This window comes from Podarcis gaigeae (assembly GCF_964106915.1).
Source record: "Podarcis gaigeae genome assembly, chromosome: 6".
In the NCBI taxonomy this organism is placed as follows: Eukaryota; Metazoa; Chordata; class Lepidosauria; order Squamata; family Lacertidae; genus Podarcis; species Podarcis gaigeae.
Genome location: NC_139682.1, coordinates 96,648,381 through 96,664,726, shown reverse-complemented (window position 1 = coordinate 96,664,726; position 16,346 = coordinate 96,648,381). Strand labels below are relative to the sequence as shown.

At 43.4% G+C, this 16,346-nt stretch overlaps 1 protein-coding gene across 2 annotated transcripts in view; it reads left to right on the top strand.

The window, feature by feature from the left end:
* Positions 1-15,714, top strand: part of DDR2 (discoidin domain receptor tyrosine kinase 2) — a 63,060-nt gene extending 47,346 nt beyond the window's left edge. Inside the window, exons 11-18 of one of the 2 annotated variants that reach the window (XR_014565541.1) lie at positions 385-595; positions 2,234-2,457; positions 7,946-8,076; positions 9,126-9,317; positions 11,772-12,006; positions 12,664-12,813; positions 13,878-14,457; positions 14,495-15,714. Coding sequence is in view for 1 of the 2 variants with exons in the window: in XM_083743832.1 (XP_083599958.1) it covers positions 385-595; positions 2,234-2,457; positions 7,946-8,076; positions 9,126-9,317; positions 11,772-12,006; positions 12,664-12,813; positions 13,878-14,012 (1,278 nt within the window). In the remaining variant the exon portion in view is untranslated. Of the gene's footprint in view, positions 1-384; positions 596-2,233; positions 2,458-7,945; positions 8,077-9,125; positions 9,318-11,771; positions 12,007-12,663; positions 12,814-13,877 lie in introns of both variants that reach the window. The other variant, XM_083743832.1, reaches the window with a different exon arrangement.
* The last annotated feature ends 632 nt before the right edge of the window (positions 15,715-16,346 follow it).

The following is a 16,346-nucleotide window of genomic DNA, read 5'->3' as shown; positions in this document are numbered from 1 at the left end:
CTTCCTCAGGATAAAGCATGGCACATGCAAGTAAGCACAGAAATGTGTAGGAAATGTGAGTTTAGTATCAAGATTTGAAGCAACCCATTCAAGGTCCTTTCATAACTGAATATCTGTCTGTTGAGGAAGCCTACTTGTGCCCTTAAGCTGTTTCCTACTCACAGGGGGTGAAATCCCCATCTCTTTCTCCCTCCCTCGTTCTACGCTTCTTAACTTAATAGCATGTAAGTCTGGCCCAAGGAAAAGCTCTGTACGTCTTAAAACCTTGCATGCGCTTGCACCAATGAATATGATTGAACAGGGATATTAATATCAGCTCATAAAGCCAGTCTCTCCCTGTTCTGCCTGTTGTACAGTAAAGATGAAACCTTGACTTGCTTCCAGGCCTCTCGCCGGATGCTGGACGACGAAATGACTGTCAGCCTCTCTCTGCCCAGTGAGTCCAGCATGTTCAACCATAACCGCTCCACATCATCCAGTGAGCGAGAATCAAACTCCACTTACGACCGCATATTCCCACTGGCTGCAGACTACCAGGAGCCTTCTCGGCTCATCCGCAAGTTACCTGAATTCACCCCAGGGGAGCAAGAGTCAGGTCAGAGCAACGGGGCACTCTCTTGATCCCTGGGCTAGAGACCCCCCTGTCCCAGCTTCAACGTTCCTTTATTTTTTTCAAAGTTAAGGGGGTGAATGAGATTGAATTATTTACTTAGGTACTTTTATACTGCCTTTCAGTCCCCAAAAAGCCATCATAAGGTCATTTTGTTATGCTTCTAAAAGCACAAATTTATTTTAAAACATAAAATAGCAGCCTTATCATAGAATATATAGATAAAAGAGTTATTAAATTATAAATCAACAGCCATATTCAGTTAAAATGAATTGTATGAATTCTCTGAATTTTGCAATGTAGGTCTTCTGTCACGTAATGCATACAAAAACACATGTATTGTGGTAAACTGTGTCTAAAAACACATATTTCCAAAAAATATATATAAAACCACATTATATTAGGAAGCGCTACCCTGCAAAAATGTGTAAATTATGCAGAATTGCGTACAAAAGTTTATTAGGAGAAATTCACACACGGGTGAATTTTCATGAGCACTTAAAAAACAACAACTGATGTGCAAATGTGGAGAACTGAACTTAAGACTGGCAAAATGAGAAACTGAGAAAATCCTTAATTTGGCATCCAAAGATAACTTAATGGCAGCAGGCGGTCTTCCTCTTGGCAAACTCCAAATACACAATCGGGCCTGGTCTTGGGTCACCCCTGCCAACAACTTGCAGCCGGGCCCAGTCCCCTCAATATTTCTGACCCTGACCGCCTGCCTTCCCGCCTTCCTCTCTCACTCCCTCGGTTGGCGCTTCTGTGTAGCGTCTCCCTAGAGGAAGGCTGCCCTGCCCTGCACAGCATTGCGAGGTGCATGTGCGCGCCAGTGCCCTTCAGTTTGGGGGGCAACCTGGAGCCTGTGGTGCCTGCACAAATCTCCTTACTGTATGAATAACAGAAACAGAAGAACTTACATAAAATAAAGAATAAAGTTCTTAGTATCCATAAGTTGCAGCATTCAACATTTTTATATACAGTATTTATAAATATTTTTATTTATGTGAAGAGTAAGCAACAGAATACAAACAGAAGAAAAAGAAAGAAAAAAAACTTCCCCAACATAGGAGCTATGGCATAATAAACATATCCAGAAAGACACTGCATAAATTACTGGTATCTTGCTATAATAAAAAAAAAAAGTTTAATGTTGTCCAAAGTTCATTTTATTGATTCAGCACTTTATATACCATCCTTCAACTGAAGATCCGAGGGTGGTTTACAGCACAAAAATACAAAGTGAAAACGCAAAATACTTAACAGCCACAAAAACCAATAATCCCCTCCCACAAAGTCATTTAAAAGGCCATTAAATTGTTTAGTCAAAGGTCTGGTTATAGAGGAACCTTTTTTCCTGGCACCTAAAGACATGTAGTGAAGGCGCCAGGTGAGTCTCTCTGGAGAGAGCCATTCACAAATGGGGAACCACCACAGAAAAGGCCCCATTCTTGTGCTGCCAACCTTCTGGACTTCTCATGGAGCATGGCACATGAAGAAGGGCCTCGGGTGATGATAGCAGGGTTCGGGTCATATGCACAGAGGTGGCCCTTGAGGATTGCAGCCAAAGACCCCAAAGTATATTTGGCTGAGACCCTCTCCTCTATTTTCTTCCCTTCCCAGGTTGCAGTGCGTCTGCCAAGCCAGCCCAGCCCGGTGCAGCTGAAGGGGTTCCCCACTATGCAGAGGCAGACATTGTGAACCTGCAGGGGGTGACAGGCAGCAACACCTACTCTGTCCCTGCAATCACCATGGATTTGCTATCCGGCAAAGATGTGGCTGTGGCCGAGTTTCCTCGAAAGCTGCTGACTTTCAAGGAGAAGCTGGGAGAAGGCCAGTTTGGAGAGGTGAGTTCACGGCTTGCTCCTTACAATATGTGTACCTTCCAACAAGGATTGCAGGAGCAGGAGACGGGTGATAAAAGCTTGGCATGGTCTGGTCATGGAGACAAGAGAAAGACTCAGCTGGACTGAGCACTAAGGCAAGAAGGCCATGAGCAGAAAAGAAAAAGGAGTTGGATAAACTATGGGCTGGGATAGGAATGCCAAGATGTTCTGATCAGGGGTGCCAGTTATAGGGGACAGAAGGTGCTTCAACCCCCTCAATATTTTGAAACAGGGGGCTGAGCCCCCCCAGTATTGAGGGGAGGGGGCTGCCCCCCCCGCTGCTCCTGGGTGAGGTTGGGGTGGGAGGTAAAGAGGGTGCTTTCCACCCTCTGTGCCCCCCCTGATGGGTGAGTGTCTGCCCACCATGCACGGCAATTGCCAGAGTACCTTCCGCACAACAGGTGCCCCCCCAATGTTGGGCCCAACTTGCCGTGCCTGGTAAGGATCTTAATTCATTGGGACAGGTGATATCATCCTACTGGACATTGAATCGGCTAATAATGGGTGTCTAATAATAACAGCAATTTTTGTTTTGTCCATGGGGTGGGGCTATGAAACTTTCTGTGTTGCTCATCAGTAAAGGAGAAGTCCCTCCAGACCCACCGTCTTGGCCCTGGGACTGTGGGTGCCCTGGGCCACGCACACCCCATGCACACGTGTGTCTGGCGTTAGTACACCCACTAACATCATAACTACATAAACATGTGGTTTATGTACTTATGTATGTGTGCTTACCTTGGGCACTTATGAATATTCATTTTATTTATGGTACCTTTGAATTCCTATAACACTTGGAATATGTAAACAGAGAAGAGATTGTTGCTTCACCCCAAGCCAATCCTGCTTCTCAGCCGGATGAACTGGTCTCTGGGTTGGGCAATATTAATACAGGGACAGATTTGTCCAGTTTTCTAAGCTATTGCTTGTTTACTGCTTAGACTTCATTGTACAGCTCAGTGATTAAGGGAAGAAATGCTGAATTTACCGGAACAGTGTCTGGTTCCTGATTTACGAGTTGGTGTTACTTCTATCAAATACACAAGTGATTGTAAAGAAAAAGACTATGCCTATATTTGTCTGCTTGTCTATACTCCTGATTGTGGAGCACTTGTCCTTGGTGATATATTTTTCTGCGACTTTCCATTGTGCTACTAGGTCAATGTCTGTTGAAGTACCACTGTACTTTGGCAATGCTCTGCTCGTCTGTCACTGCTGACCTTCTGGAAATGAATGGAGGGTGTTAATTTGGAGGAGAATTATGCATAATAGGGGATGTGGGTGGCTTGGGACGCGGGTGGCGCTGTGGGTTAAACCACAGAGCCTAGGACTTGCTGATCAGAAGGTCGGCGGTTCGAATCCCCGTGATGGGGTGAGCTCCCGTTGCTTGGTCCCTGCTCCTGCCAACCTAGCAGTTTGAAAGCACGTCAAAGTGCAGGTAGATAAATAGGTACCGCTCCAGCGGGAAGGTAAACGGTGTTTCCGTGCGCTGCTCTGGTTCGCCAGAGGTGGCTTAGTCCTGCTGGCCACATGACCCGGAAGCTGTACACCGGCTCCCTCAGCAAATAAAGCGAGATGAGCGCCGCAACCCCAGAGTCGGCCACAATGGCACTGAATGGTCAGGGGTCCCTTTACGTTTACCTTTATGCATAATAGTAGAAACTGATAACTGCTTCACTGTATATGCTGCTCTGTCAGGTGTCCACTATGATCAACAGCCCAATAAAATAAAATACAAAATCACAGGCTCATGTGACCCACCTTATTTTTGTGATTGTGGAGTTTTTAAACTGCTTTTAATATTGTATTTTACTTATTGTAGCCTGCCATGGAAGCTATCATTAATAATAATGATGATGATGATGATGATGATGATGATGATGATGATGACAGCTTTTATTTTAATAGCCACAGCTTCCAGCAAACAATTCCCAGGATTCTCTGAAGGAAGACATGAACTTTATAAAAAAATTCCTTCCACTAGCACCTTAAAGACCAACTAAGTTAGTTCTTGGTATGAGCTTTCGTGTGCATGCACACTTCTTCAGATACCCTTCTTCTTTTCGTGTGCATGCACACGAAAGCTCATACCAAGAACTAACTTAGTTGGTCTTTAAGGTGCTACTGGAAGGAATTTTTTTTGTTTTGACTATGGCAGACCAACACGGCTACCTATCTGTAACATGAACCTTATATTTATCTTATGGATCTGAACATAAATACCAGTGCAAATTAAACTCTGCTTTTCACCACAGCAGTGACAATACATGGACATGGTGACAGTATCACCACCAATGATGGCTTTCAATTTTCACTGAAAGTTCAGGTTTTATTTATTTACAAATTTTTTAAAAAATGTACCCTGCCTATCAAGGAAAATTTTATTACCAGGGTGTATAATAATAAAGGGGGACGCGGGTGGCGCTGTAGATTAAACCACAGAGCCTAGGACTTGCCAATCAGAAGGTCGGCGGTTCAAATCCCAGCGACGGGGTGAGCTCCCGTTGCTCAGTCCCAGCTCCTGCCAACCTAGCAGTTCGAAAGCATATCAAAGTGCAAGTAGATAAATAGGTACCGCTTCAGCGGGAAGGTAAACGGTGTTTCTATGCGCTTCTCTGGTTCGTCAGAAGCGGCTTAGTCATGCTGGCCACATGACCTGGAAGCTGTACACCTGCTGCCTCGGCCAATAAAGCGAGATGAGCGCAGCAACCCCAGAGTCGTCCACGACTGGACCTAATGGTCAGGGGCTCCTTTACTATAATAATAAACCAATTTAAACTACAATGCATAGGAATGACAATATAGAAGCAATTAGATAAAACAAAAGTAAGTACAGTATCACTCTTTAAAAGACCTGAACAAATGAAGTTACTCGAGGGTTTTTTCTATCACTGTTCATGTGGCAAGGCATTGTTTATTATAGTGCACAGGCTCATCTCACTATCCTTTCTGATAAACAATTGGTTTTGCATTTTTGTTGTGTCTCCAAAGCCTATTTGAGCAGAGGTGACCGTGGGACAGAAGCAATACGTGTGTTCATCGAGTTCCAAAATGCCACTATCATATCACTTTCAGCTCTCTTAAAAGATAAGTGGTATGACAGAACCACTGCTGCCCTTTGTGTTCAAACATTTATTTTGCTCCAGTGTTATCTCAGGTCAAACAATTTTGCAGATTTTTGAAAGGTTTTAAAATTATACCTCTATCTGTCATGCCAGCTACAAAATCATAGAATTGTAGAGTTGGAAGGGATCACAAGGGCCATCTAGTCCAACCCTCTGCAGTGCAGGAATCTTTTGCCCAACGTGGGGCTTGAACACATAAACCTGAGATTAAGAGTTTCATGCTCTACCAACTGAGCTACGTAGCATGCTGGACAAGCTCTGTTGGTCCTTAACTTTGATCTTGTGCAGATATTTTTGGGTAGGGAGTGAGGGGAGAGACACAACATATGTGTTCAGAAATCTCTTTGCATTTCTGAAAATCTCTGTATATTTCTGCTGCATGTTTCTAGGAGTGCTGTTACATTGCTTGATTAACCAACTTAACTGATTGGTTATAAAAACTGGTCCAATAAAAAGTGGTTCCCTGTCCTTATCTCCCCACTGGAAACATAGGGATATGTTAAAGTTAATGTGTGCGTTATCAACGAGATAACGTGGCTTGTGAACCTTAAAGGGAAACAGTGATGACCCAGGAGCTCAGTCCTGGAGAGCCAGCTCAGGGCTCATCTGCCCTTACCTTTTGCCCTGTGCCTACTAGGCACAGGTCTGCAGTTTAAAGCCCCGTATCTGAGCGCTTTCCCCCCTGCCTTGACACTTTTGTCAGGAAAATGCGCTCTTTAATGCTGAATCGGAACAAACACAATTTGGGTTTTCTGCAGATTGCTGTTTGCTCTGATTCAGCGGTAAGGAGAGGGTTTTCGCGGGGAGAGCGCCAGGGTGAAAAAAGAAAAGTGTGCTTAAACGTGGTGCTTTAAAGCACGGACCTATGACTAGACATGCAGCACAAAAGGAGGTCTGGATGAGCCCTCAGAAGTGTGGCCTGGCTCTAGGAATTTGTTATTGTTCTGTCTGACTCCAGGCCTTGAGAATAAAGTTTGTTTTACTGTATGTTTATGGCACGTTCCTGCTCAAACGACAAAGGACAAGAAGTAGTCTTTAGGCCACCACTGTTTGAGGTAATTGCCACTGGCCTTCTTATTGCTCATACACTTAGCTTTTGCCTCGTTCTTTCGAGACACAGCTCCTTACTTAAAAGCTCTGTGTCTGAGCGTGGAAAGATCTGGATCTTTCACAGGGAAAGATCCAGAACAAAAATGATGCCCCTTAGAGATGAAGCTTTTAAGAGCAGAGGAAAAGTAAGTGTGGATAAACCCTTACATTTCATTTCCCCTGAACTCATTCTTCTGTTTCCCCCTCCATGTCTAGATGGGCTCCCCAATGCAGAATTGCAATTCATCCATCTGATGAAGTTGATTGTGGTCCACCAAAAGCTTATGCTATAATATCGATTCGGTATTTCTATTCTGCTTTTCAACAACAAATGCTGAGCTCCAAGTGGCTCACAATAATCACAATAGCATTAAAACAACAAGCATTGCACTCATTGTACTATCAAATACAGTAATATAAATATTATAAAATAAAGCAAACAACAAATTTATAAAAATGATTAGTACAATTCAATAAAGTCATAGTAATTCAAAATATCAGAAAACGTAAGAAATCATTCGTCAAAATGATTAATACTGTTCAGTAAATACGGTATGTTAGTTTTTTAGGTACCACAAGGTTTGGGAAGCTACAACAAACCAACAAGATTACAGTTCTGGAAAAAAACTCAAAGTAAAAACTTCTCTGCCTCCTCACACTAATTGGAGGCTATCTAAACCCTGATGGGTATTACAAGCCAATACTAGAGAACTATAAAGCAAAACATCAGTATTCATCTGTTAAATTCCTGATCCCCAGCAAATTTAGGCAAAACTAGTCATAGATCCATTTATGGTCATCCAGGCACCCAAATTCACAACACCAGATTGTTTTATTTCATACAAAATATGAAGAAGCTCATCTGATGGGTCACTCAGCCCTGAGGCTGATATCAGTCTGGTCATGTTGCCTCTCTCTAATATCCTTGGCAGCAACTCTGTTGTGTCTGGGGAGCTTTCCATTATGGATAAGGGGACTTCAGTGGAGTGATAACACAACCAGAAGATAACAACCATCTGTCTGTACAGGAAATTCACAAGCAAACTGACTCTCAAATTGGCTGCACAGCACTTTGAACTCATTTCTACTCCAGAAGCAGAGGAGGAAGTGGGGGTGGGAGAAGAGTTGAGTGGGGAGGGGAAGGCCATTCTCATGATCTTGCTTTTTTTTTAAGTCCAGCCCTTCTCTCTGTGAGAGCTATTTGCCCAACCATTTCTGCTTTGCTGCCTTCCTTCTAGGTCCACCTGTGTGAAGTGGAAGGAGGGATGGAGCAGTTTGTGGAGAAGGATTTTATTCCGGACGGGAACACTAGCCAACCTGTCCTCCTGGCTGTGAAGATGCTGAGAGCTGATGCCAACAAGAATGCCAGGTGCTTGGGAGGTGGAATACAGCTGTAGCATTCCTAAGATCAGTTACAGCAGCTCCTTTACCCACAACCAGACAAAAAATAAACAGAATAACATAAACAGAGCCCTGCTGGACTAGAACAAAGGCCCATCTGGTCCAGCATTCTGTCCTCATGGTGCCCCACCAGATGCCTATGGGAAGCTTGGGTGCAGGCAGGTTTCCTGCCCTGCTTGAGAAAGGAATCTTGAGTAAAACGCACCAAAAGGCTCTTAACCATTTATAATTACAGTTCAAAAGCATTAGGTGAAATACAAAGTATGTTCAAAACACTTCAGATACATTTTATTGCCGTAATCCTTAAAATAACGCTGTGAGGTAGGCTGGTATTAGTATCTGCATATTATAGAGAGTGCAGGAAGTGAGGCCTAAGAGGTTCATGCTAGACTCGAGGCATGATTTGAACCAGGGCCTTTTGGATTTTCAGCTCAAGGCTTTCAGGCCCTGGGCCACATCCGTTCCCCATGCTGGATTTAATTTCACTTTTAATATGTATACTGCCTTTATATATTACTATACACAAGGCAGTTTACGAGCTGAAAAACAACAAAATATACAAAAAAGATGCTGATGTTTTAATGTATTTTTAATCTCTTGTTGGAAACTGCCCAGTGTGGCTGGGGAAGCCCAACCAGATGGGCGGGCTGTAGGTATAAATAATTATTATTATTATTATTATTATTATTATTACACACCTTATAACAATCTGATAGGATACAAAGGATTCATAATAAAAACATAGTAACTTTAAAACAAACAACTTTTACCAAATAAAGCTGTATTCAATAATCCATTAGAATATAACAGTACAAAATAAAATTAATTCTCAAACTATCAGCAAATAATAATCAGAAACTTACTCTTAACAATTATAATAAATGATTACTAAACTATAATCAAGTAAAATAACATCAAGTGACAATGCATAAAATACCACAATACATACAAAACCATGGAAACTGAAAAACAAAGACACACAATTTTACAAAATTATAATAATTTTGTTTCTGAAAGGAATGACTTCCTCAAGGAGATAAAGATTATGTCCCGGTTGAAGGACCCCAACATCATCAGGCTGCTGGCCGTGTGCATCACTGACGACCCCCTCTGCATGATCACTGAGTACATGGAGAATGGCGACCTCAACCAATTCCTGTCTCGCCAGGAGCCCCAGAGCTTGTCGGAGTGCTCCACCCCTTCTGTCAGGTAGCTAATGAAGGCTGTGTGAGTGCTGGGCTGTGCACTGCTTCCTCTGTGTGCAGGCCTCATTTAGGTGGCAGCTGTTCCACGTTCTGACTCCACAAGCCGCTGAGCTTGTGTGTGTGCATGTTGTACTGTGCTGCACGAAAGGGCTCAAGGTGCAGTCCTTGGGCGTTTGCCCCTCAGCCTTTCCTGGAGCAAAGGGGGTTCTCATTATCCCTCTTCTGCCCCCGCAAATATTTGATTCCCACCCATTTCATCCCACCACATCCTGCAGCCTTGTCTGTTCACAGAACTATGTTTGCTCTCCAGATGCTTCCTGTATAAATAATATTACAAGCTCGTTTTTTGCTCTGGGGAGACAACAAAATCAACGGCAGAGTGGAAGGGCTTGGTAAAAGTACTTTCTCTCATTTCACATTTCTGTCCAGGCTTTTGTCCGTGATGGAACTCAGAGCAGCATATCTGAGTCTTCTAGTCAGTGTCCTCTCCAGGCACTGGTCAGAACCAGGCCTGCTTCGCTTCGAGAAGGTTGCTGCACCCTGCAGGTTCAGAGTGTGGCATCCTGGGATGGATCCATAGGATTTGCTAGTTGGGGATGAAGACTGAGGTTGTTAAGGCAATAGCTTGAAGAAGGGGGGGGGGGGCACCCAGCATGTTATGGGAGGACATACTGTCTGCATTAGGCAGAGTTATTCTGGAGAGCAGGAGACCTTCAGGCAGATGAGGATGATAAAGTGGGAAGCTGAGATCTATCGGGAAAAGAGCAGGAAAGGTGTAGCAGAGACATGGAAAAACTAAGGGTAGGAAGAGAGATACTGTACTATCTCGGGGACTCTGAATTATAGGGATCAGTGTAAAAGAAAAGCATCATCTAGTTTTTCTTGTTGCAAAGCAAACTCAGCCATGTATTAAGTAGCCTTCACAACTGCATGTTAGGGATCGCCAGCACTTCCATTTGTCCTGCCCCTTTCCCCTGGGGAAACCCTCTATTTGTGGTTGAATTGGAACAAGCATTAAATGATTTTGCTACAGATTGATGTTTGTTGCAATTCAGCGGTAAATAGAGGGTTTTCCTGGGGAAAACAGTGGAAGAAGCAGAAAACCTCTCCGTCCCGTGCTTGACTGGCCAACCAACTCCCTCTAGATTTACCCACCTAATTAGGGCTTTGCTTTTGCTGCCCCAGCTGATGGTCAAACTACATGCAACTTCAAAATGTGTTTTTAAATAGCGTGTTTAAGGCTGCCCACATCGTTTTTCTCTTATAAAAAGCAGCTGTGGGAGCCCCCAGTCAAGAGAGGCTGTAACATAGAGCAGCTGGATTAGCAGTTTGCCCCATGCATTCCCCACCCCCACTTCCCCCACTGGCCCAAAGCTGCTATTTGCCCCATTTAAATAAGCTCAAAATCAAAACCACCAGAATGCCTATATTACGCAAATCCAATTGAAAAAACACGTAAACATAATAGGCTGTATGATACCAATTGCAAAGTTATTTACTAGAAACTACTTCCTAAAAAATTAAATACAGCTTCTCATAGTGTCAAAATCAACATCATGACATAATATATTACAATGTAGCTTATTCTGTTGACAACCAAGTCCAGTACGTACAAAATACAAATCCTATTTTGTCAGTGCCATAATACATTCATTTCCAATTTCTTCATCTTCTCTTGTATTTTTCTGTCTGACGTATTCCTTAGAAGAGGGACATGAAATAATCTTCTAAGTGTCTAATGACGATGATAAAGTTGGTAGACAAAAGAAACTGGCACTGGTAGATGCTGGCACAGGCAGACAAGACAAGGATTTTTAATTTGTGTACCTATTATATTGCAGTGTCTATGCTTGTATGATTTAGAACTACGCATAGCTGATGAAGCCCCTTCGGGCGAAACAGGGGAATATCCAGGAATATCCAGGAAAAATACAAGAGAAGATGAAGAAATTAGAAATGAATGAATTATGGCATTGACAAAATAGGATTTGTATTTTGTACGTACTGGACTTGGTTGTCAACAGAATAAGCTACATTTTAATATATTATGTCATGATGTTGATTTTGACACTATGGGAAACTGTATTTAATTTTTTAGGAAGTAGTTTCTAGTAAATAACTTTGCAATTGTTATCATACAGCCTATTACGTTTACGTGTTTTTCCATTTAAATAAACAACATATTTTGGGTGGCAGCAAGGGTGAAAAGGTTAAAAAATGGCACCATAGTCCCATCCGGATCACCTTCCCTCGGCGGCCTCTTTGAAAGATTGAAATGCAACCCTTCTCAAGCCTGCAATTTAAAAACTCCCTCAGTGCAGTCTGACCCTCTGTCTTTTGGAAAACAGCTCTGGGTGGCTGTTCCCCTGCCTAGACAGGAAGGAAGCATGCTTTCTGCAGTTTGGGCACTAGGCTGGCCACAAGCCATTCCTTCTCTGGTGCTTCTTATTTCCTTCAGCTATGCCAACCTGAAATTAATTGCCACACAGATTGCTTCTGGCATGAAGTATCTGTCCTCCCTGAATTTTGTCCACCGTGATCTGGCTACACGCAACTGCCTGGTAGGGAAGAATTACACAATCAAGATCGCTGACTTTGGCATGAGCCGGAACCTCTACAGCGGAGACTACTACCGGATCCAGGGCCGGGCCGTCCTCCCCATTCGCTGGATGTCCTGGGAGAGCATCCTTTTGGTAAGCCTCGTCTTGCACTTCCTCTTAGAGCTGGTGACTGCATGGAGCCTGGGTTCATCCTTTCTCTACCGAAAAGCCAAAGACTTTTTATATATGGGGAGGAAAGGAGGAGAATGGGTCATGGGCTAGGTGAATATTGCACATTCTTAAGGTTTTTTTAAAAATTATACTTTTAATCAAGTTTGTGGAATCCAGTTTAATACCATGGTTGGCTTTGTTAGCATCATGCAGGAATACAAATTAGAATCGCCACTCTATTTTTAAAACATTCCTTTGCCCCATCATGCTTTTATTTCTCTGATTGATCACAGGCAATTGACCTTTCAAGGGTTCCTTCTGATAGCAAACTCCCTGATGGTGACCACAGAAAGGAGAGCTAAATTTGGCAAAGGCCTGAAAATAACAGCTTCTTTCAACATGCCCTGCAATTCCAGCTGTGCTTCTCCACCAATGAGGGACTGAGAACTAGACTACCAAACTAGACTGCCCCATAGCCTGAAAAGTGTCTTCTGCTGTTGCCACATATTTTTCTCCTGGAAGTCTCTTTGGGCTCTTGGGAGATGTACATCCCTGGATGTTTGTAAGTGCATGTTCCTAAATGCTGTGCTTTCTTTCTTCCTTTCTCCTTCTCTCCCACCCACCCATTTATCCACCCAGGGCAAGTTCACCACAGCAAGTGACGTGTGGGCGTTTGGTGTGACACTCTGGGAGACTTTCACCTTTTGCCGCGAGCAGCCATATTCTCAGCTCTCAGATGAACAAGTCATTGAGAACACAGGAGAGTTCTTTAGGGATCAGGGACGGCAGGTATGGAAACAACAGGAAATAGGAAAAAACGAAATGTACCAGGTCATCTGCGGTCAGGGGTCCCTTTACTTTACAGTATAAATCAGGAAAGCTGTCATTTTCCAAATGATGTTTGACTTCAACTTGTCTCTGGCTATTGGAGCCAGGCACATCTGAAGCACATTTCTCCCCTCAAAAAATTCTGGGCACTGTAGTTTAACCCACACAGAGTTACAATTCTCAGCAACTCTTTGCATATCGCAGTGCTTTTGGGCACTGCTTTTTGAGTTACAGGTGAAGCTCAGAAAATTAGAATAGTGTGGAAAAGTTCATTTATTTCAGTAATTCAACTTAAAAGGTGAAACTAATATATGAGATAGACTCATGACATGCAAAGCGAGATATGTCAAGCCTTTATTTGTTATAATTGTGATGAAAATACAGCTGATGAAAACCCCAAATTAACAATCTCAGAAAATTAGAATGTTAAATGAAACCAGCAAAACAAGGATTGCAAATAAAGTAATATTGGACCTCTGCAGCAGGGGGGCGGACGCTCAGGCAATCAGTGGTTGGGGTGGTGGTGGCAGGCAAGCTGTGGGGGGGAGGGCAAGCGGGCAGGGTGGGGGTGGTGGCCTGATTTCCCATTTGCACTACGGCATGTTGACAATTTTTCACCCCTGTCTGGAAAGACTCCAAGCCTTGAGTGGTCCTTGCCTTGCAGATCATGCCATCTTCTTCTTAGAAGAAGGAAAACGAGAGTTCTCATGTGGTCTACTGGGTAGAGTGATTGGCCCTGAGTTCAAATTCCCCCAGAGCCATAAAATTATGTCAGCCTCTGATTAATCTTTCTCTCAGCCTCAACTTGTAAGCCATCCTGGATTCTTTGGAGGAACTGGGGCTACAGATCTGATTAATAAGTAATCATTAGTAAATGAAGTAGATTACTTTCAGCTACATTCCAGCTCTGCTGTTACATGCCACAAATGAAATCTGAAGTCTCCGGCTTCTAGTGCCTTTTTGAGAGGGGTTTTATCTGCCTTTATTCAGTATCTGTTCTCTCTCTCTCTTTTTCCTATTTAAAGACCTACCTTCCACAGCCTACCTGTTGTCCTGATCCTGTATATAAGCTAATGCTCAGCTGCTGGAGACGAGACACCAAAAACCGACCCTCCTTCCAGGAAATCCATTGCCTGCTCCAAGAAGCAACCACTTTGTAGTGATGCCTTTCCTTCATGCCCTAAATACTCTGGACCGTCCCAGCCCATCTGCCCTCAAAAACTTACACATAGAACTGAAGCCACTTCATCTGGACTCACAATTTCTTTCAGTAGCGGAGTTGGGACTTTCGTTATCGGCCACCAAAGGAAAGGAAAAAGATGGGATCTGACCAGGTCTACCACACAACCTCATTCAAGGTGCTATACTTTGGATTGGCAAAGACTGGGGGAAGGGATGCTATTTATCTTGTAATGTCATAGGTTCCGGTTTATGAATGGGTTTAGTCTGCGATGGGAAGAGGAACGACTCTTTATTTTCCTCTGAAGGAGGAACTTGAGATGTAGTCTGACTACACAGACTTGAGGTGGCAATAGGCAAACACACACACAGCTAGGAAGAGCGCCAGCACTTTATGCCCGGGGCTGTGTGTGTGTGTGTGTGTGTGTGTGTGAGAGAGAGAGAGAGAGAGAGAGAGAGAGAGATGCAATTCTGCCTGAGTGTAGAAAAAGAGTAGAATATGATAACTGGATGTAGAATTTGGCTTCCTTAGCTCAGCTTTCATTTTAAATAGGAATAAGTTTTATGGTCTTTATTACCACGTCTATACACTTGAAAGCGTATGGACAATGCTTGCTGAAATCTCAGAAGCCAGAAAAATCGCTGAGGTAGGTTTCCAGTGGTTTGTGAGACAGTCCTAATGCACCCCCCCAAGTAATTAACCAGATATGAAAAATTGTGCAGATTTGCCCAGCTTGCACATTTTACACAATAATCAGAATTTGGATCACTTTGTGCTGGTTAAATGTTCTTTTTCAGTGTGGAGTACAGACTGCCTCAATTTAGGGTTTTTTGTATGCTATATGAAATATAGAAATGTTTCCTCCTATACACTCCAGATCTAAAGCTTCTGAGAATCTCTCGATTTATCTATTTTAGAGCGCATGAAGAATTTTAATACTGTGTACAGTCCTGGTTTCTCCCATCTCAAAGGGGTTAACATAGAGCTGGAAAAAGTGCAGCAGAGGGCAACTAAAATGAACTGGCCAAAGTGGCCATTTGAGGCACTTTAGATTAAAAAATGGCAAGTAATGGAGGGCATGATAAAGGCTTAGAAAATTATTCACAGTGTGGAGAATGATATTTTTTTCTCACTATCCCTCATAAGGCTAGGACTCACAAGTATGCAATGAAATCTATGGCACATCAGCTCAAGAGAGTCAAAAGAGAGCGTTATTTCCTACTATGGATAATTATCATATGAAATTCAGTGCCACATGCTTTGGTGATGGCCACTGGCTTAGATGACTTCGAAAGGGGATTAGATAAATTCATCAAGGGTGCAGTCCACAAGTGGCCATTAGCCATGACAGCTAGATTTCCAGCTTCAGGGACAGCTTATCTCCTAATTCCGGTTACTGGGACCAAACAGTGAGGTTCCTGTTTCTGGATTTCCCAGAAGCCTCTGGCTGGCTGGTCTGATGCTCCAAGTTTCTACTTATGAGGATATTTCACTCATTGCCCAGGCTTCACCTCTCTGTAGCATCCCATTCTTTCATCTTTTTTCTCCGGAGCCTCAAAAGCTCATGCTCCAAGCTGTTTGGAGAAGGGGAAAGGCCTATCATTATGCTTCTATGTAATAGCTGCCTTCTGCAGAATAGATTCCTGGGATTGTTTAGTAGTAGGGCATGGTATCTACCAAAGTTCCCTGTCAAAATCTTTGTATTTGTACCTTCAGAATTTGTTGGCTGGCTCATAATAGCAAGGGAAGATGCGTAGAGTTGGGATGTTCAGCTACAGCAGAGTAAGCGGCTAGATTTAGCCTTCAACAGTCAGGGCAGCACAACGTTGCAAAATCTGCCTTTTGGAATTGGGCTATATCTGGAATCTAGGGAACAAGAGAGCCAGAGAGCAAGAGCTGTCACCATACAGACAAGTCCCATTTTGATCGAGTCACAAGCTGATAGTGAGGCAGCGGAGGTGTGGCAGGTGGCTTGCTTGCTGAAAACCAGAGATAGTATGAAACCTCTTGAGGTGGCCTACTATGAGGGGATAGGAGCTCTTGTAAGGCTGCTACTCATTTCAGGGAGGCCTTGGCAGGTGAATGGTGAAGGGCTAGCAAGCTGGAGGCAGTTGGGTACCAACCAGGGAGCTAGTCTGAAAGCAGCTGAGAACCAAACTAGGCATGAAGCAGGCAGCTGCATCTGTACTTACATACCTCTGCCTCCTTCCCATATAAAGTGGGAGGTTGGGGGAGGTCTGAGGAAAGAGCTGGATTCTTGGTCTTTCCTCCCCTGTATTATCTTCCCATGTTTCATCTCCCCAGCCAAGTTCAC